General features: G+C 45.0%; 3 protein-coding genes across 3 annotated transcripts in view; 2 read left to right on the forward strand and 1 right to left on the reverse strand.

Moving 5' to 3' along the window:
• Positions 1–18,246, reverse strand: part of AAMDC (adipogenesis associated Mth938 domain containing) — a 215,401-nt gene extending 197,155 nt beyond the window's left edge. The window contains exon 1 of the mRNA XM_075266257.1: positions 18,241–18,246. The gene's annotated coding sequence lies outside the window, so the exon portion shown is untranslated. The remainder of the gene's footprint in view (positions 1–18,240) is intronic.
• Positions 1–21,707, forward strand: part of LOC142194137 (glycerophosphodiester phosphodiesterase domain-containing protein 5-like) — a 227,434-nt gene that overhangs the window by 97,458 nt on the left and 108,269 nt on the right. The gene's annotated exons all lie outside the window — the stretch shown is intronic.
• The window catches only part of LOC142194136 (glycerophosphodiester phosphodiesterase domain-containing protein 5-like), a 49,787-nt gene continuing 32,105 nt past the window's right edge, over positions 4,026–21,707 (forward strand). The window contains exons 1-9 of the mRNA XM_075263153.1: positions 4,026–4,040; positions 10,360–10,521; positions 11,392–11,495; positions 13,392–13,485; positions 14,361–14,420; positions 14,793–14,891; positions 15,807–15,900; positions 20,058–20,203; positions 21,408–21,490. Of these exons, the coding sequence (XP_075119254.1) occupies positions 4,026–4,040; positions 10,360–10,521; positions 11,392–11,495; positions 13,392–13,485; positions 14,361–14,420; positions 14,793–14,891; positions 15,807–15,900; positions 20,058–20,203; positions 21,408–21,490 (857 nt within the window). The remainder of the gene's footprint in view (positions 4,041–10,359; positions 10,522–11,391; positions 11,496–13,391; positions 13,486–14,360; positions 14,421–14,792; positions 14,892–15,806; positions 15,901–20,057; positions 20,204–21,407; positions 21,491–21,707) is intronic.

A 21,707-nucleotide genomic window follows, 5' to 3' on the forward strand; every position in this document is an offset into this window, starting at 1 on the left:
TTTGTGTCCTGTAACTGCTTTGTTACTGTTTTGCTACTAAAAATTTACATTTTAATTTCTATTACTTTGCAAATCCTCGTATGGCTTTCACCACTGCACGAATCCTTCTGGGCTCTCCATCAGATTCAAGCACATCTTAACTCCCTTGGGTACGAATACAGCTTTTCTTCAAGTCTTCTCACAAGTGTTGGATGGGGTTGAGGTCTGGGGGCCAATCCAGCACCTCTACTTCATTGTCATTGAACCATTTCTTTGCTAATCTCAGCGTATGCTTCGGGTCATTGTTCTGCTGGAACGCAATGTCAACCTTTTCATACCAATAGTACCCAAGAGTCTAAGAAGTAACTCGTCTTGTAGGACACTCAAATAGAGCTCAGCATTGAGACCACCATCAATCCTGCTCAAGTATCCAATACCTTTGGCTGTGAAACAACCCCATATCATCAGGCTAATTGGAGCCCATTCTATTGACTTGTTCCAAACCCATTGGAGCCCAGTCTATTGACTTGTTCCAGACTCATTGGAGCCCATTCTATTGACTTGTTCCAGACTTATTAGAGCTCATTCTATTGACTTCTTCCAGACCATTGGAGCCCAGTCTATTGAATTGTTCCAGACTCATTGGATCCCAGTCTATTGACTTGTTCCAGAATCATTGGAGCCCAGTCTATTGACTTGTTCCAGACCCATTGGAGCCCAGTCTCTTGAATTGTTCCAGACTCATTGGAGCCCAGTGTATTGACTTGTTCCAGACTCTTTGGATCCCAGTCTATTGACTTGTTCCAGACTCATTGGAGCCTAGTCTATTGACTTGTTAGATTCATTGGAGCCCAGTCTATTGACTTGTTACAGACTCATTGGAGCCCAGTCTATTGAATTGTTCCAGACTCATTGGAGCCCAGTCTATTGACTTGTTCCAGACTCATTGGAGCCCAGTCTATTGACTTGTTCCAGACCCATTGGAGCCCAGTCTATTGACTTGTTCCAGACTCATTGGAGCCCAGCCTATTGACTTGTTCCAGACTCATTGGAGCCCAGTCTATTGACTTGTTCCAGACTCATTGGAGCCCAGTCTATTGACTTGTTCCAGACCCATTGGAGCCCAGTCTATTGACTTGTTCCAGACTCATTGGAGCCCAGTGTATTGACTTGTTCCAGACTCTTTGGATCCCAGTCTATTGACTTGTTACAGACTCATTGGAGCCTAGTCTATTGACTTGTTAGACTCATTGGAGCCCAGTCTATTGACTTGTTACAGACTCATTGGAGCCCAGTCTATTGAATTGTTCCAGACTTATTGGAGCCCAGTCTATTGACTTGTTCCAGACTCATTGGAGCCCAGTCTATTGACTTGTTCCAGACCCATTGGAGCCCAGTCTATTGACTTGTTCCAGACTCATTGGAGCCCAGCCTATTGACTTGTTCCAGACTCATTGGAGCCCAGTCTATTGACTTGTTCCAGACTCATTGGAGCCCAGTCTATTGACTTGTTCCAGACCCATTGGAGCCCAGTCTATTGACTTGTTCCAGACTCATTGGAGCCCAGTCTATTGACTTGTTCCAGACTCTTTGGATCCCAGTCTATTGACTTGTTACAGACTCATTGGAGCCTAGTCTATTGACTTGTTAGACTCATTGGAGCCCAGTCTATTGACTTGTTACAGACTCATTGGAGCCCAGTCTATTGAATTGTTCCAGACTTATTGGAGCCCAGTCTATTGACTTGTTCCAGACTCATTGGAGCCCAGTCTATTGACTTGTTCCAGACCCATTGGAGCCCAGTCTATTGACTTGTTCCAGACTCATTGGAGCCCAGCCTATTGACTTGTTCCAGACTCATTGGAGCCCAGTCTATTGACTTGTTCCAGACTCATTGGAGCCCAGTCTATTGACTTGTTCCAGACCCATTGGAGCCCAGTCTATTGACTTGTTCCAGACTCATTGGAGCCCAGTCTATTGACTTGTTCCAGACTCATTGGAGCCCAGTCTATTGAATTGTTCCAGACTCATTGGAGCCCAGTCTATTGAATTGTTCCAGACTCATTGGAGCCCAGTCTATTGACTTGTTCCAGACCCATTGGAGCCCAGTTTATTGACTTGTTCCAGACTCATTGGAGCCCAGTCTATTTACTTGTTCCAGACTCATTGGAGCCCAGTCTATTGACTTGTTCCAGACTCATTGGAGCCCAGTCTATTGACTTGTTCCAGACTCATTGGAGCCCAGTCTATTGACTTGTTCCAGACTCATTGGAGCCCAGTCTATTGACTTGTTCCAGACCCATTGGAGCCCAGTTTATTGACTTGTTCCAGACTCATTGGAGCCCAGTCTATTTACTTGTTCCAGACTCATTGGAGCCCAGTCTATTGACTTGTTCCAGACTCATTGGAGCCCAGTCTATTGACTTGTTCCAGACTCATTGGAGCCCAGTCTATTGACTTGTTCCAGACTCATTGGAGCCCAGTTTATTGACTTGTTCCAGACCCATTGGAGCCTAGTCTATTGACTTGTTCCAGACCCATTGGAGCCCAGTCTATTGACTTTCAACTCATCGCTCCAAATTGTCTGTTTCCAATCTACTGTCCACCTTTTGTACTATTTTGCCAACTCAAGTTGACGCCTCTTATGACAATATTGAAGTCAAGGCTTCTTCACCTTTTTTCAGACCACCATTCCAACTTGTATAACGTGCGTCGCATGGTTCTTGCATGGACGTGTCTGATCTATTACTAAGCATACAAGTCTCCTCCACTGCTGTGTTTGTCCCACCAAAGCTGATAGACCTTGTGATGAGCCGACTTGTTGACTCCAATATTTTTCCTGGACGTCCACCTCTTGGCTTTTGAATGGATGGACGGACTTTATTTCTTATTCTTCTATCTGTCCTCGCTCTCACATGATGCATTTTGGCAATTTTCTTGGCCCAGACACCGCCATCGATGACAACGTAACAATGACAAGAATCTGCAGAACTGATCATATGCTAAATAGTCAATAGTGAGATACACAAGATATTTGTCTATAAAATGACAGTAGTCTCACGTTCCAAGCTGTAGTGGAAAGTCACAAGTTTTAAACCTTGTCACCCTTTTGCTCGTCAGCAGGGTCAATTTTAGACAAACTGTGCCCCTGGGAAAAATTAAAAGCGGGCCCTCAAATACTGATATACCAACAGCACCATCATATTTCCAGTGGAAGCCCCTTTAATAAAGCCCCCTTTCTGCCGTAGAAAAGTAACAACCATGCCCCTTATGCCCACACACAATTCAATTAACCATCTTTGTACCGCATGATAGATTTTAGCACCCCCTCATCAGTTATTATAGCGCCACCTTATAGATAATAGTCCCTGCTTATGAACCCCATATCAGTAATAGCATCCCTCAGAGCACTAAGTTGAGAACAACCTTTATCTTTCCTCTTTTTGTCTGTATCTTCAAGAATCCTCTACTCAAGCAAACTAGCACTATGAATTAGCTATCTATAATGGAAGATCCTGCCAACTATTTTCTTTGTGTTTATTGTTTAAGCGTGGAAGATACCTGCTCGGTTGGAATTTCCTGTGTATATGTGCCTTACCCCACGAACTAAGGAATGCATGGTAAATAGGGGGCAGACAAAGCATGGAGGAGAAACCTGAATGGAATTGCGGACTTCTCCTTTCAAGGAAATGTTTTTGGCGTCTATTGCTTATGCGTGGAAGATGCCTGCAGTCGGCTAACTGGTATTTCTTTCTTTTACTGTGGACACGTGGGACTCTGTTACAGCCTAGGAACCTTCCATCAATCCTCCCATGAGTTAAAGAAGCATGGAAAAAGAGCAGTTCCCTGTCTACTTGGTTGGCTGCAGACCTCTTCAGGCGGTAGAACACGTGGTAAGAAGATAAGAGAAGGGCTTGTGATGAAGGATGGGGCACTTTTTGGAAGATTTTTGTGTTTAAGGAACAATAGTGCCGATGCAAGATATCGAACTATCGGCTGTGAACATGAGATCCTATTACCTACCAAAGGAACTACCACGTGTTATCATGACAGCTGCATATGTCTCCCACCTCTGCAAAAACTGTTTCTGCCTGTTATATATACATGCTGTGCCCCCTCCTCGTGTCCTCCAACCACGGTCGGGCTGCATTTGCATTGGCAAAATGAGTAATAATTTTCGTGCTCGGGGCCCACCGTGGAATTCACTGATTCCCCCATGGCCTAGCCCAACTCAGCATATATATATTTCAATCCTGGCTGTGTTTTCAACTAGTGATATCTTTGTAAATCTTCGGTATAGAACTACATCTATAATATTGTATGAAAGTTGAGAATCTCTTCTTTTGTATGACACCAAAACTTAGTTTCTAGGTTTTACAATGCCTGTGATCAGGGACATAACTTGAGGGGGTGCAGTTGCACCGGGTCCAGGAACCTTAGGGGGCCCATAAGCACTGGTATCAGTATTGAGATTGCAGCTTCCATCTGGCCCATAAGCGGACTCCCCAAAAGGAAACATGAACGCAGATGTGAACCGGGTCTTACCTGTAATAACCTTCATGGCATGGAGGGGTTATAGTCAGGCAGGCATAGGCTAGATCAATGGGTGATCAGGTCACAGGGCAATATTCCTAATATGCTCCACATTGACCCCTATCCCGCTTACATGTGACTCCTGCCCTAACAAAGGCAGTACCAATCCTGCACCCCGTTGATGCCCTATTAATTCCCATGTGCCTTGTCCTGTAGTCGTCAGGACTTATTAGGGGATCTAGAGAGAACACAAAAATACAATACGTAATTTATCTTCCAAACCAAGTGTCAAAAGAGTAAAACCGGTTGTACTTAAACCAAATCTACAGTGAAATCCTGCTGACTTGCAGAAGTTAAGAAAGCACCGGATTCCTTTACAGCACAACAGGGGGGCAGTGATGCATCTAGGAACTAGCCCTGAGGGAGACAAAGTGGATGCCTCGGTACAGTCTCACGAACGGCCTGAAAGAGTAATTTCAGTCATGTTGCTTTATCAGACATCTATCCCTTCTTGCCTCATCCATAGATCACTTCTCCTTTCCCCAACTTTGCCCCCTTGCAAAAAGGTGAAGGACTAATGTACCAATGATATAATACCTCTGTGTTATTAGTTAGGGTCACTTTAACCATAGGGAAAACAGTGCATGTGCTCTGGGCCCTATGGTAGAGGGGGGCTCCTTGGCACAGTCCACCATTTAGAGTGCTATTTTGGGCAGTGGGTCTGAGCTGCCCCAGTATGTCCTCACTTCCAACCATCTGTTTTCTCAGGTTGCAGATGAGTTGAGTACAATGGTGAAGCAGGAGCCTTTGGCTCCATTCCGCTGCCGGTGTTTTGGGAGCAGTAGGAATCATGTGGTGACGTTGCGTATATTGCACCTAAAGCCTCCGGGAGTAGAGAAAGAAGAGAAGGGAACAGAGAAAGGTATTAAGTTTATTTCTCTTTGTTATAGAATGTGGGGGCAACTGGAGGGAGACATGAAACTATGAAGGCAACGTGGAGGGGAAGATGAAACTGTGGGGGAAACTAGAGGGAGACATAAAACAGTGGGAGACATGAAACAGAGTGGGCAACCAGGAACAGGGCCGGACTGTGGTGCGGTGTATCCCCCAGTGGACCCCGTGTCTTTAGGGGGCCCTAACAGATCCCCACTGCTTTTTTTTTTAGTAGACAATGGAGATGTGGTAATGGTCCCTATTTATCTCTCCCCACTCCTGCTCCAGACTTCTCCTCATCCGTCTTCAGTCTTCATGGGGCCCCACGTATTATGTCATTGCATCACACAGAGTCTAGGCTGGGGAGGGAAGAGGAGAGGCCATGAGCAGGAGCAGGGAGAGGTAAGCGATGCAGCCAGGTTCTCCCCAGTTTTGCAATCCGGTTTTAACAACCAGATCACAAAACAGTAGAGAACTGTTGCTGCTGACCCAGTTCGGCCTACTAGTAGAGCAGAAAGCCACAGGCTTCCTGCTCTACCACTGACAAGCTTATAGCCCACAGGCCACAGCCTTTGGCCTAAAAGTTAAGCTCCAATACTCACCTGACAGCTCCCTGGCGCCTCCTGCTCCGGGCGCAGACGTTGCATAAGTGCACCCGGAGCAAGAAGTAGTGTGCCCGGGGAGCAGACAGGTAAGTACTTACCTAATGCTACTATGGGGGGTGAAGACTATTAAAGGGGCTACTGTAAGGGCCATACAGTGTCCTCTTCACTATTCCCCCACCCGCCATACAGTGTCCCCTTTGCTATTCCCTTCCTCATAAAGTGGGGGACCATTGATTTGGCCATTATATTGGGGTGGGGGGCAATAATGGAGGCCAATATCCTGTGGAGGACATTAAAGAGGATAAACACTTTTTTTTTAATTAGGCCGGGGGAGGTGAAAAAATTAATAAAAATCCCCAAAAAAACATAAAACCCTCTCCTGTACCCAGTGTCTCCCAGTGCGGTCCAGTTCTACACATAACTACAAGCACAGAATTCCTGCAAAAGAAGGCAGCAGAGCTGCAGGACTGGACAATGCTGGGACAGGTGAGTATATATAGATAGATAGATAGATAGATAGATAGATAGATAGATAGATAGATGCTGGACAACCTCTGGGGCTTAGGGTGGTACATTAAAGAGGTTGTCCAGGCATCATTTTCTTTATGGTCTATCCTTTTCTTCTCCATGCGCAGGGTCCATGCATAGGACCGTCATCGCGTCGGTCTGTGCCCAAGAGCAGACATGTTTTGTCTGCTCTCGGTGTCTTGTAAACCGCAGGCCTGATGTGGCTTGCGGTTTACAAGACAAGAATGGGTTTTAACTAGATCAGTGTCTGCGGTAACGAGTCAGTAGGCTTGGGGTAGCCCCTCTGATGCCCCCCCTCCCCCCCGCTAGCTATGTCTGAGGGGCCACTGGTAGAGAAGAGGTTAATGTTGTGATGCCCCTGCAGGGACATTATACTTTTTGTGGGTCACTGAGGGGGCATAATAATTTGTGTAGGTCTGGTAAGTGTAAGTGGTATTGATGGGGGGGGGGGGGGTCCCACTTATGAAACCTTTGCACTGGGCCCACCAATGTGATATGACATCCCTGATATTATCAGCTATATATTGTTTCTGTTCTCCTTCCCCTTTAAGTCTTTCTCGCTTTGGCTATTTCCTCCATTATCAGTCTGCAGGTTCTGTATACTGGTGGTTACATAAATACTGACTGACGTGGAAATATTGTCCATATCGTGTCATAGTAGGCGGGGCCACGGAGGCCTTATATACACGTGAGGAGGCTGCCGTATAACAGTACTGGGCAGAAGCATCACTGGAACTATTGCACTGTAAAGGAACCCGAGGCACTTCTTACCTTCTGCAGGTCGGCAGGATTTCACTATATATTTGGTGTAAGTAGAACCGGTTTTACTCTTTTGACACTTAGTTTGGGAGATCATTTGCTCTCAGTAACTGTAATGTGTGTTCATGTTCTCTTTAGGTCCCTGATAATTCCCGGTCACTATAGGATGAAACGCGTAGGGATAATAGGGCAACAATGTGATGCAGGAGTCATAGGTGGGCTGGATAGGGGTCCGTGTAGGGCACATTGTGACATTGCCCTGTGAGCTGCTATCCCAATGATCAGGGCTAGTGTTTATTGATACCACGATGGGGACTGTATGTTTTTTTGTATCACTTTTTACTCTATTTTCTTATGTGAAAAAAACACCAAATCAGCCATATTGTTTTTTCTTCCTGCTACTGCGTTTACTGTACGGAACAAATGTTTTTATACTTTACTACTTTGGGCGTTGTCGGACTTGGGGATGCCTAGTGTGTTTAGGTTTTACTTTTATTTATTTCTATTTGTATGTGATCTAGGGAAAGGGGAGTGATTTAAACTTTTAGGGTTTTTTTTATATATATATTTTTAAAAACTTTTTTCTTTGTTTTTGCCCCCCTAGGGGGCTTGAACATGTGATCTTTACATCACCTGTGCCATAGACTACAATACTACTGTGTTGCAGTCTATGGCAGATTTGATATGTAACTATTGAAGCCTGCTGCAGGCAGGCTTCAGTAGTTGCAATACTATGGTAGCGCTGGGAGCCTTAAAGGGATCCTATCATTAAAATGCAATTTTGTGTGACTAACACGTAGGAATAGCCTTAAGAAAGGCTATTCTTCTGCTACCTTTAGATGTCTTCTCTGCGTTGCCGTTCGGTAGAAATCCTGGTTTTCTTCTGTATGAAAATGAGTTCTCTCGCAGCACTGGGGGCGGTCCCCAGCACTCACAGCACTTGAGGGCATCCCCAATGCTGCAAGAGCACTCTCCAGCGCCGTTGCCATCTTCGTCTGGAACAGCCTCTTCACACGTCTTCTTCTGGCCTTGGCTTGGTCAAGGAAAAGGGGAACATGGTCATCAAACTGGTACCTTAGGCACACGTGCGTGAGGGTCTAATCCCAAGGCCTCAACGGGAACATAAGGGACTCTAGGGCACAGGTGCGAGTGTCCAATGATGGAGCCATTGGGGATAGTTGAACATAAAGATGAACTGTGGCAGTGGGCTGCTGTCCAATTCCTCATATCAGCAATCAGACTTGTTGTTTCCCTCTTGTGGTTCCCTGGGACCTGGATGCCTCTGGAACATCAGGAAATTCAGCCAGATCAGATGAAACAATTGCAGGAACAATGGGTGCTGGACCAGGATCTGCAGGGATGTTGTCATCCAAATATCTCTGTTCCTTCAAGTCCATGCAAATGGCAGAAGGCGGTGTGTTTCAGGAGGTGACCTGGGAATGGGGATCTCAAAAGCCAAGACTGACAGAAAGCATTGTGGATGCAGACTATTCTCCAGCCTTGTTCCATCAGCAGTGGGTAGAGTGGATTCCGCCACAGAAGTCTCCTCATCTGAACTGGTCACTGAAGAGTTGGACACTGGCATATCTAGGCTCTCAACCAGCCCGTTTATAGGAATAAGCCTTCTCCTCCTCCACTTTTAAATGTTGACGCTTAGCTAGAGTAGTAGGCCTATGGGCGCATATGTCAGGAGGTGGGACAGCAGGTGAGGTAACGGGGGCTCTGGCCGGAGTCCTGGGATTAGCTAGAACCAAAGCCAGTGGAATTTCCTCCATCATCTCCTCAACATCATGAACTTCTCCCACTACCAGGCCTCAGGGTCTTGGTTGATGCCCTTAGTGTGAGGGGAGACATCCTGTGCGATGTATCTGCTCTCGTCACTGCTAGACAGAGCTACACAGTCACATGTAAGTATATTTTTGGATAAAATCTGTATAGATGTGTATATGTGTTTACATTATGTGTCTTATATACTGTGTGAGTCCTGTATGTGTGTAGATAGGTGTGTGTATATGTTGTATATGAATGTATGTGTGTGAGTAGATGTGTATATGTTTAAGTATATACAGCATATCTATCTATCTATCTATCTATCTATCTATCTATCTCTCTCCTATCTATCTATCTATCTATCTATCTATCTATCTATCTCCTATCTATCTATCTATCTATCTATCTATCTATCTATCTATCTATCTATCTCCTATCTATCTATCTATCTATCTATCTATCTATCTATCTATCTATCTCCTATCTATCAATCTTTCGCCTATCTATCCATCTATCTCCTATCTATCTATCTATCTATCTATCTATCTATCTATCTATCTATTTATCTCCTATTTATCTATCTATCTATCTATCTATCTATCTATCTCCTATTTATCTATCTATCTATCTATCTATCTATCTATCTATCTATCTATCTATCTATCTCCTATCTATCTATCTGTCTGTATTTGCTTCTATACATGTCTACCATTATACATACTAGAATTGTATTTTATAATGTGATGTTTAGGCCCGATTCACATCAGGTTTCCGTTCGTGGAGTCGGCTTGGGACCTCCCAAACAGAAACCTATACGCATTAAAAAGCGGTTACTTTCAGGGTCTCCAATTATTATAGTCTGGGGTCTGAAAAGACTCCAGAGTATAATAATTGTTCATGGGTGTTCATTATGGGGCATAATGGTGTATGTAGGGGCCACTATGGGGCATAATAGAGTGCGCAGGAATGCGGCGGAGGTCAGTTGGTCGAGGTCTTTAGTCTCAGTCAGGAAGGGGGGGCCCATGTCAAAAGTTCGCCACGGGGCCCTGCCATTCCTAGTTACACCACTGACCACAAGCTGTTTAACTCTGTATGCAGTAAGCTCCCCCTAGTGGTGGCTACAAGTAGTCAGCTTATTATCATGTAACTCTATGGATGTGCGTAGGTAGAAAAAGATTGTTATCCCTGATCCCTTAAAGACCACACAATTTGATATGTCTTTATGTTGCAGGCATGAGGGTGGTGTGAGTAGTCACAAATGAGGCCGTTGAGTTTGGTTAAGCTGAAGAATATGCGCAGATACCTCCTGAAGCGTTACGAGCATAGGTCGTTCATCTCGCTCCTGATAGGCCTCTACAGCTGCAGATGGAAACGGTACCATTATACCGAGCCTGGATATTGTGGCTACAAATGGGTAAGACGCATCCGGGAGGCCTCTGACCAAGGACAGTCACATATGAGATCTCCTCTAGTCACATGAAAATCTGCATTTACATATGCTCCATACTTTGTCCACTTTTGTGCCCCCCAGAATCTCTTTGATTACACGCTGTTGACCGATTTACACGTTTTGCGGAAAAGGTTAATTTATCTTCTACTCTCTGACAGTGGAAGGCTGTGTATCATAAATCTTCTCACTCCAGTTAGACAGAGAGTGTGGGGGGATGAATTTACAATGCCTGCAAAGTAAGTCAGAAAAGAGATCAAAAAGGGCAACCTGTGGGCCTCCCTGGCTTCTATAGTTAGGCAGTGCCCTCGTAACACCACTATAAAGTGCAAATCAAAAGTTTGCACACATAATGTTAGGAAATTACCTGTTAAGCAATGATGCTGCTGAAACCTGGAAGGTAGCGGAACAACATTGAGTCTTAATGCTTGACCCACCCCCAGTCCCTGTCCAGTGGCGTAACTACCGAGGTAGCAGAGGTAGCGGCTGCCACAGGGCCCGGGACATTAGGGGGCCCGGCGACAGCCGCTACCACTGCGTTTTTTTTTTTTTTTTTTAATAGGGCCCTATTTACTTACCGATCCTGGCAGGGGCCGGGATCAGTAAGTGACACCGCGGGCCCCCCCAAGCACTATCAGTTCCAAACAATGATATATGTGCGGACATTGATATGGAGATTGATTTGCATCTTTGTGACGTGACAACGTTGTACCTGATGTGGATGCCATAAGAATCTCTCAGTAGTGCAGCCTCAGGCTTTTATTAATGTATTTAGGCCTCTTTTAGTAGAACATTTGTACGACAGTCATAATAATCTATAGCTCTGTCTTTTTCTAGCTGGAGTCCGTGTTCTTCATCCTCCTGCTTGTGACTTTCTTTGTCGCTTTAGTTTTCATGTACTTTTGGGTACAATTTAAGAACGACTACCATGACTTTGACTGGTAAGTGACTCTCACAGATACTGTCTAGAGATGGTGCGACCTGAATACTCCAAATTGTTCATTTGTTTACAAAAACAAAACAAAAGCAAATATGTCCTGGGCAAACTAAAATGGCCGCCGCATTATACTCTGAGGTCTAGGAGCCCTGACAGTGTCATACACTATGTATTATAGATAGGTTCCTAGCAGCCCTGACAGTGTCATACACTATGTATTATAGATAGGTTCCTAGGAGTCCTGACAGTGTTATACACTATGTATTATAGATAGGTTCCTAGGAGCCCTGACAGTGTTATACACTATGTATTATAGATAGGTTCCTAGGAGTCCTGACAGTGTTATACACTATGTATTATAGATAGGTTCCTAGGAGTCCTGACAGTGTCATACACTATGTATTATAGATAGGTTCCTAGGAGTCCTGACAGTGTCATACACTATGTATTATAGATAGGTTCCTAGGAGCCCTGACAGTGTCATACACTATGTTTTATAGATAGGTTCCTAGGAGCCCTGTCAGTGTTATACACTATGTATTATAGATAGGTTCCTAGGAGCCCTGACAGTGTTATACACTATGTATTATAGATAGGTTCCTAGGAGCCCTGACAGTGTCATACACTATGTATTATAGATAGGTTCCTAGGAGCCCTGACAGTGTCATACACTATGTATTATAGATAGGTTCCTAGGAGCCCTGACAGTGTCATACACTATGTATTATAGATAGGTTCCTAGGAACCCTGACAGTGTTATACACTATGTATTATAGATAGGTTCCTAGGAGCCCTGACAGTGTCATACACTATGTATTATAGATAGGTTCCTAGGAGTCCTGACAGTGTCATACACTATGTATTATAGATAGGTTCCTAGGAGCCCTGACAGTGTTATACACTATGTTTTATAGATAGGTTCCTAGGAGCCCTGTCAGTGTTATACACTATGTATTATAGATAGGTTCCTAGGAGCCCTGACAGTGTTATACACTATGTATTATAGATAGGTTCCTAGGAGCCCTGACAGTGTCATACACTATGTATTATAGATAGGTTCCTAGGAGCCCTGACAGTGTCATACACTATGTATTATAGATAGGTTCCTAGGAGCCCTGACAGTGTCATACACTATGTATTATAGATAGGTTCCTAGGAGCCCTGACAGTGTCATACACTATGTATTATAGATAGGTTCCTAGGAGTCCTGACAGTGTTATACACTATGTATTATAGATAGGTTCCTAGGAGCCCTGACAGTGACATACACTATGTATTATAGATAGGTTCCTAGGAGTCCTGAGAGTGTCATACACTATGTATTATAGATAGGTTCCTAGGAGCCCTGACAGTGTTATACACTATGTATTATAGATAGGTTCCTAGGAACCCTGAGAGTGTCATACACTATGTATTATAGATAGGTTCCTAGGAGCCCTGACAGTGTCATACACTATGTATTATAGATAGGTTCCTAGGAGCCCTGACAGTGTTATACACTATGTTTTATAGATATGTTCCTAGGAGCCCTGACAGTGTCATACACTATGTATTATAGATAGGTTCCTAGGAGTCCTGACAGTGTCATACACTATGTATTATAGATAGGTTCCTAGGAGCCCTGACAGTGTCATACACTATGTATTATAGATAGGTTCCTAGGAGTCCTGACAGTGTCATACACTATGTATTATAGATAGGTTCCTAGGAGCCCTGACAGTGTCATACACTATGTTTTATAGATAGGTTCCTAGGAGCCCTGACAGTGTCATACACTATGTTTTATAGATAGGTTCCTAGGAGCACTGCATGATATTTTGGGAATATTTGGAGTTGGGCTTCATTCTTAGTCTGTTTGTTATGTAGGAAATCAACCATCTCTTCCTTGGTCACCCCACAGGTTCTCATTTAACAGCCAGGGAAACTGGTTCCTGTGGTCATTGCTGATCCTCGTGGTGGTAATCCTGGTGGTCACCTATATAGTGATATTAGTGGTAAGTCTCCTAGTGTATGGGTGCTGAATTATCTCTCCAGTGCTTATTAGTAGACAAGATGCTGTATATACTACACACTCAGTAAATGTAACTTCTAGTAAGCTATTAGACTATTTACACTTGTTTTTATGTTTTATTTGGTACCTGGAAACTGTCAACAAGTATTGACAACAGTATATAAAGCGAAACTGCACAGTAAACTGTTACAAAACAAAAATTGCCTTTTAAACATCAGATATAAAATTAAGCTTGTTGTGCAGACACTAAGTATGTAAGCCATGCTGGGAAATCTGAGCTCTGACGCCTCCATCATTGCCAGGATGTAAGTCAGGATCAGTAAAGATGGATCCTGTATATGTTCTCTCTTAGGATACTTTGGTTGTTTCTCTGTAATTATCACTTGAGAAAGGAGTGCGATTCCCCAAAACACACTGACAAGCGTCGTGTGTTAAGATATCGGTGTGTTTTCACAAGTCGGACTTAGCGCAGTACTTTTTGGCGCAATGAATCCGGTCACGAATTTAGTTGTTGCTTTGGCCGCCTTTATCACTAACACTTCTGACAGCTGTCATTTGTAACTGGTGTATCGAGTCTGGATAAAGCATCCATGGACACACACACACTATAGATCGGGCAAAAGAACGGTATGAGGCTCCTGGTGGGAGGGGCCGAACAATGAAGAGCTTCTCCTGTTTGCTGTGTCAGTGTCATTGGAATTACCTGCAGCCACCACTAGAGGGAGCTCACTGCATACACATCTACTGATTTGAGTTGTATACTTGCTGTGTTAATCTATGTGCAGTGAGCTCCCCCTAGTGGTGGCTGCACTTTACTTTATTCCATTCAGTGTATTAATGGATAACTTTTTTTTTTAGGTTTTGGCACTATGTCTGCTCTCAGAGGGTCAACAGCTGCACCTGCACTGGATCCACAAGGTAATGTATGATGGTAATAGAAACACTAACATATTGTGAATATTGCCATTACACTCCCATTATATGCTGAGTAACCTTTTGATATATCTCTATAGGAGTCAGAGCGCCATCATTTCTGATACAGAGCTCCAAATCCTCTGCATAGATATAGAATTACATAATAATATTCTGGCTGCCTGCAGATACCACTAGAGGGGGCTCTTGAGCTGACTTCTTTCTGTCCATATATTGATCTCCATATACAGACAGTATGCCTCAGTATACAGACATCTCTTTAGCTCCCCCTAGTGCTGACTGCTGACAGATGGATTTTGGCGCAAAATGATAACAGAGATTGAGTCCTTCGCTGACATTACATTTTGTCTTTCCCAGGGTGTGATTCTGGTTGCCCTGATTTCCTTTATTGCCGGCCTCATTGCGTTATCTAGTTTATGGGGAAACGAATGGACGACTGTTCGCATGTCTTTTCAGGTAAAGTTCACATTATAAAGGATGACAGTAACATTTTCTTGAATGGTAAACTACTAGAAACATGAAATGTGTGCCGTAAACTAATATAGAGTTATAGTGTGATATGTGCTTTACTGTCATGTGGCTGATGAGGGGAGCTGACTACACTCTGACTGCACTCTGACTACACCCTTACAGCACTCTGACTACACCCTGACTGCACTCTGACTACACCCTGACTGCACTCTGACTACACTCTGACTGCACTCTGACTGCACTCTGACTACACTCTGACTGCACTGATTACACTCTGACTACACTCTGCACTCTGACTACACTCTGACTTCACTCTGACTACACCCTGGCTGCACTCTGACTGCACTCTGCAATCTGACTACACTCTGACTACACCCTGGCTGCACTCTGACTGCACTCTGCAATCTGACTACACTCTGACTGCACTCTGCAATCTGACTACACTCTGACTACACCCTGACTGCACTCAGCAATCTGACTACACCCTGACTGCACTCTGACTATACTCTGACTGTAATCTGACTACACTCTGACTGCACTCTGACTACACCCTTACAGCACTCTGACTGCAATCTGACTGCATTCTGACTACACCCTGACTGCACTCTGACTATACTCTGACTGCACTCTGACTACACCCTTACAGCACTCTGACTACACCCTGACTGCACTCTGACTATACTCTGACTGCACTCTGACTACACTCTGACTGCACTCTGACTACACCCTTACAGCACTCTGACTACACCCTGACTGCACTCTGACTACACCCTGACTGCACTCTGACTACACTCTGACTGCACTCTGACTACACTCTGACTACACTCTGACTGCACTCTGACTACACCCTGACTACACCCTGACTGCAATCTGATTACACTCTACTTGTTTCCTCCGCAGATAACAGCTCCCTACCTTCATGTCGGCTTTCTTGCAGTAATGACAGTTTTGGCTTGGCCGGTTGCTCTGTATTTTGCTAGGATAAAATGGAAAGGTAAGTGTTATTATCTGGGAGGAATCGACTTGTAGGTTGGTTTTCATACATCACCCCAGAGACTGCCCTAGATAAGATGAGATAAGATAAAATAGTCCCACCATGGGGAAATTCAGTGTGTTACAGCAGCATGGATAATACAGTAATATATTACAAGAAAGAAGACATACAAGCTCAGAATACACTCACCGGCCACTTTATTAGGTACACCTGTCCAACTGCTCGTTAACACTTAATTTCTAATCAGCCAATCACATGGCGGCAACTCAGTGCATTTAGGCATGTAGACATGGTCAAGACAATCTCCTGCAGTTCAAACCGAGCATCAGTATGGGGAAGAAAGGTGATTTGAGTGCCTTTGAACGTGGCATGGTTGTTGGTGCCAGAAGGGCTGGTCTGAGTATTTCAGAAACTGCTGATCTACTGGGATTTTCACGCACAACCATCTCTAGGGTTTACAGAGAATGGTCCGAAAAAGAAAAAACATCCAGTGAGCGGCAGTTCTGTGGGCGGAAATGCGTTGTTGATGCCAGAGGTCAGAGGAGAATGGCCAGACTGGTTCGAGCTGATAGAAAGGCAACAGTGACTCAAATAGCCACCCGTTACAACCAAGGTAGCCAGAAGAGCATCTCTGAACGCCGCACAGTACGTCCAACTTTGAGGCTACAGATGGGCTACAGCAGCAGAAGACCACACCGGGTGCCACTCCTTTCAGCTAAGAACAGGAAACTGAGGCTACAATTTGCACAAGCTCATCGAAATTGGACAATTGAAGATTGGAAAAACGATGCCTGGTCTGATGAGTCTCGATTTCTGCTGCGACATTCGGATGGTAGGGTCAGAATTTGGCGTCAACAACATGAAAGCAGGGATCCATCCTGCCTTGTATCGGTAACGGTTCAGGCTGGTGGTGGTGGTGTCATGGTGTGGGGAATATTTTCTTGGCACTCTTTGGGCCCCTTGGTACCAATTGAGCATCGTTGCAACGCCAAAGCCTACCTGAGTATTGTTGCTGACCATGTCCATCCCTTTATGACCACAATGTACCCAACATCTGATGGCTACTTTCAGCAGGATAATGCAATGCCATGTCATAAAGCTGGAATCATCTCAGACTGGTTTCTTGAACATGACAATGAGTTCACTGTACTCCAATGGCCTCCACAGTCACCAGATCTCAATCCAATAGAGGAGCATCTTTGGGATGTGGTGGAACGGGAGATTCGCATCATGGATGTGCAGCCGACAAATCTGCGACTGCAACTGTGTGATGCCATCATGTCAATATGGACCAAAATCTCTGAGGAATGCTTCCAGCACCTTGTTGTATCTATGCCACGAAGAATTGAGGCAGTTCTGAAGGCAAAAGGGGGTCCAACCCGTTACTAGCATGGTGTACCTAATAAAGTGGCCGGTGAGTGTAGTTACATAATTACATAGTAGATGAGGTTGGATAAAGACATCAGCCCATCAAGTCCAACCTATAACCCTACAATCCCTACAGTGTTGATCCAGGGGAAGGCAAAAAACCCCATGAGGCTCGTGCCAATTGCCCTATTTCAGGGGAAAAAATTCCTTCCCGACTCCAAATCTGGCAGTCAGTATAAAACCCTGGATCAACGTGTCCTTAAAATCTAGAGTCCATAACCTGTTATATTTTTCTCTACAGGAAAGGCATCCAGGCCATGTCAGTTTGATATATCTAATAACTGATGGACACAGTAATATTTCAGGATTGAAATGAGGTTTATTGTACTAACAGAAAATGTGCAATATGCATTACACCAAAATTTGACCGGTGCAAAAGTCTGGGCACCTCAACAGAAAAGTGCCAGTAATATTTAGTAGCTCCTCCTTTTGCCTCTAGTCGCTCCCTGTAGCTTTTAATCAGTTCCTGGATCCTGGATGAAGGGATTTTGGACCTTTCCTCTTTACAAAACAATTCAAGTTCAGTAAAGTTTGCCCTCTATATCTGTTACCCTCCCCCCCAGTACCTAGTTTAAACACTCCTCCAACCGTCTAGCCATCTTCTCCCCCTTCCCCATTGAGATGCAGCCCATCCCTAGCATAGAACCTGTAGCCCACAGCAAAGTTGGCCCAGTTCTCCAGGAACCCAAACCCCTCCTTCCTACACCAACTCTTGAGCCACTTGTTCACCTCCCTAATCTCCCGCTGCCTTTCCTGTGTGGCTCGTGGAACAGGCAGTATTTCTGAGAATACTACCCTGGATGTCCTTGCCTTCAACTTGCTCCCTAAATCCCTGAAATAATTTTTAAGGACCTTCCACCTACCGCTAACTTTGTCATTTGTGCCAACGTGCACCCTGACCGTTGGATCCACACCAGCCCCACCCAGTAATCTGTCAACCGGATCTGCGTTGTGTCGAACTCGAGTGCCAGGAAGGCAACACACCGGGCTTTGTGACAGATTGCCCTATCTGTTCCCCTAATAATTGAATCTGCCACTACCAGCACCTGCCTAGTCTTCTCTGCGCTCCTATCCCCCTTCTTACTGGAGCAGACATTCCCCTGGCTTTCAGAGGAAGTGTCATGCTGCAGCAGTGTTACCCCTGTACTAACATCCCCCTCATCTGCCAGTTTAGCAAACTTGTTGGGGTGTGCCAGTTCAGGACTAACCTCCCTGGCACTCTTCCCTCTACCCCGCTGCTTTCTAACTGTCACCCAGCTAGCTGCCACCAGTTCCTGCACCTCCATGCTACCATCCCCCTCTGTACTTGCCCAAACTAGTTGCTGCTCTGTGAGCAACAAACTCCTCTCCATGTTATCAATGGATCGCAATTAGAGATGAGCGAGTACTGTTTGGATCAGCCGATCCGAACAGCATGCTCCATAGAAATGAATGGATGCACCTGGTACTTCCGCTTTGATGGCGCCGGCCGCTTAACCCCCCGCGTACCGGCTACGTCCATTCATTTCTATGCGAGCGTGCTGTTCGGATCGGCTGATCCCAACAGTACTCGCTCATCTCTAATCGCAATGTTTCAATTTGCCCATTTAGATCCATGATCTGGGCTTCCAAATGTGCAATGTGCTTGCATCTTTCACAAGCGGCTGCTCAAGCAGAGCATACATGTAGCAAGATGCACACTGGACAGCATTGGTAAATATGGAGCTCATCTTACCTGACGGGGAATATTACAGCAAAACAAACAAATTCAAATAAAGAGTGAAAGGGTTTTCCTTGTAAAGTCCCTGAATCTAAAGTCACTTAATCTTAAGTCACACTTAGGCCAAACCACACTTAGGAACAAAGCACACTTGCACGCTCCCACACTGGCTTTATACTTAGCTTTTAGCTGCTCCAAGCAGGACAGAAAGCTGCAACTGTTTCCACTGATTTCTCTGGTTGCAAAGGCAGAATAGCGGATAGAAAAAGATACTAGGAGTTATAGCAACTAAGAAGAAAAGAAAGACTCAGGATCATTTAGTTCTCTGTGCGGAGTGTCTCCACTTGGTCTGATGTAGATTATACAGTCTGACTGTGGTTGGAAGGAAGGACCTGCGATAGCTCCTTCTCACACTTGGGGTGAAGCAGACGGTCACTTACAGTGCTGCCAAGTCCCATCTAGGTCCCATACATGGGGTGGGATTTGTTCTCCCGCATGGAGGTCACCACAGACAGTATCCTTCTGTCACCCACCACCTGTACTGGGTCCAAGGGGCTCCCCAGGGCAGAGCTGGCCCTCCTGATCAGCCTGTCCAGTCTATTCCTGTCCCTGGTTGATATACTGCTCCCCCAGCAGGCCACACCGAAAAAGATGGCTGAAGCAACCACAGAGTTGAAGAAGGCCCTAAGAAGTGTCCCGTGGACTCCGAAGGCCCTCAGCCTCCTGAGCAGGTAGAGTCTGCTGTGGCCCTTTCTGTGCAGCGCCCCCAGGTGATCGGCCCAGTCTAGTTTATTATTGAGGATCACGCCCAGGTACTTATAGGTCCTGACTATCTCACTGCCCGTCCCCTGGGTGTCCACCAGATGATAGAAAGTGTATGTAGTTTTCATTATTTTAAATGCCATTCCTCATCCTAAAAAGTTATCCATTCCCATAGAAAACAATAGAGGCCCAAAGCCTCAGGCCAAGAATAAAAGTTAAAATGTACATTTTTTATTTTTTATTTTTAATATTTATGGTTATTTTGTAGTCTATCAGGTGCTGATCATTGGTCTGTACATCGCCTTGCTACTGGTCCTGTATTTCGTACCACTGGGGATGTATTCTCCCTGCATTACAGTGAATGGAACAAATCTGAGCAAACCATCGCTAATAGCAAACCGGGGATCTCCGAAGGTAAGTATCAACCAATGGGGTCAGAAACCTCTTTATTAAGAACATCCTTACAGTTTGGAGAATAGGCGTCTACCATGTGGTCATGTAATCAGATCACATCTTACTAACACCATTCCGATTTTGCAAAATGGCTCAGTGGAATTGTTTCTAGAGGTGGAACATAATGAAGGGGGCCCATGAAACTCGGGGCAAATGAAGGGAGGGGGGAACGGCATGACACTGGGGAAGATGAAGGGGGGGGAAATGGCATGACACTGGGGCAGATTAAGGGGGGGAAACGGCATGACACTGGGGCATTTGAAGGGGGAGGAACGGCATGACACTGGGGCAGATGAAGGGGGGAAACGGCATGACACTGGGGCAGATGAAGGGGGAAACGGCATGACACTGGGGCAGATGAAGGGGGGAAACAGCATGACACTGAGGCAGATGAAGGGGGGGAACGGCATGACACTGGGGCAGATGAAGGGGGGCAACGGCATGACACTGGGGCAGATGAAGGGGGGAACGGCATGACACTGGGGCACATGAAGGGGGGGGGAACAGCATGACACTGGGGCAGATGAAGGGGGAAACGGCATGACACTGGGGCAGATGAAGGGGGGAAACGGCATGACACTGGGGCAGACGATAATGCTGTATAATGCTGCACAGTGACCCCACACAGTATAATATGCTGCACAGTGACCCCACGCAGTATAATATACTCCACAGTGGCCCCTACACAGTATAATATGCTCCACAATGGTCCCCACACAGTATAATATGCTCCACAATGGTCCCCACAAAGTATAATATGCTGCACAGTGGCCCCACACAGTATATGGTCCACAGTGGCACCCACACTGTCCTGCGGGGCCCCGGACATCTCCAGTGGGCCCCACACCATTTCCCCTGATGCCCTTTACCAGACCTGCCCTGTCTATTAAAAAAGAAAGGTAGATGTCCGGTAGAGCCTACTAAAGCCACCAAGGGATTTACCAGTTCCTCTTCAGGCCAGTCCAACCCTGGTTCCTTTTGTTAAAATGTTAAGGAAAAAGAAATTTTGTAGATGGTCCTTTTTTTGGTACATTCTTATAATTGTTATTATTATACATTAATTTTTTTTTTTCTTTTACTGCTAAAGTATGTGAATTTATATATAATGAGCCACTTCATGAAAAATTTTTTTTTTTGGATTCTACTATGTTTTATTCCCTTGCAGCATGGACCAGAAAATACCTACATGTCATTTGTGATAGCAATAAACAATGGCGCCCACGGCCTGCAGACTACCATCAGAATCAGGTAACTAAGTGTAACCCTTAATTTTTTACCAAAATTCCGGGGACCTCGACACCATGTCCCCTCACACTAACCCACTACACACACCCTGGTGTGTCCCTGACCTTATACTACTTTATGTAACGTGCCATAGGGGTGACAAATAGTTTCATCATACAAAAGTGGTGAAATAGATTAAAAATAATACCGCCATGCGTTGCTCCTATCATTAAGAGGTTAA

Source organism: Leptodactylus fuscus, chromosome 2 (genome assembly GCF_031893055.1).
Source record: "Leptodactylus fuscus isolate aLepFus1 chromosome 2, aLepFus1.hap2, whole genome shotgun sequence".
In the NCBI taxonomy this organism is placed as follows: domain Eukaryota; kingdom Metazoa; phylum Chordata; class Amphibia; order Anura; family Leptodactylidae; genus Leptodactylus; species Leptodactylus fuscus.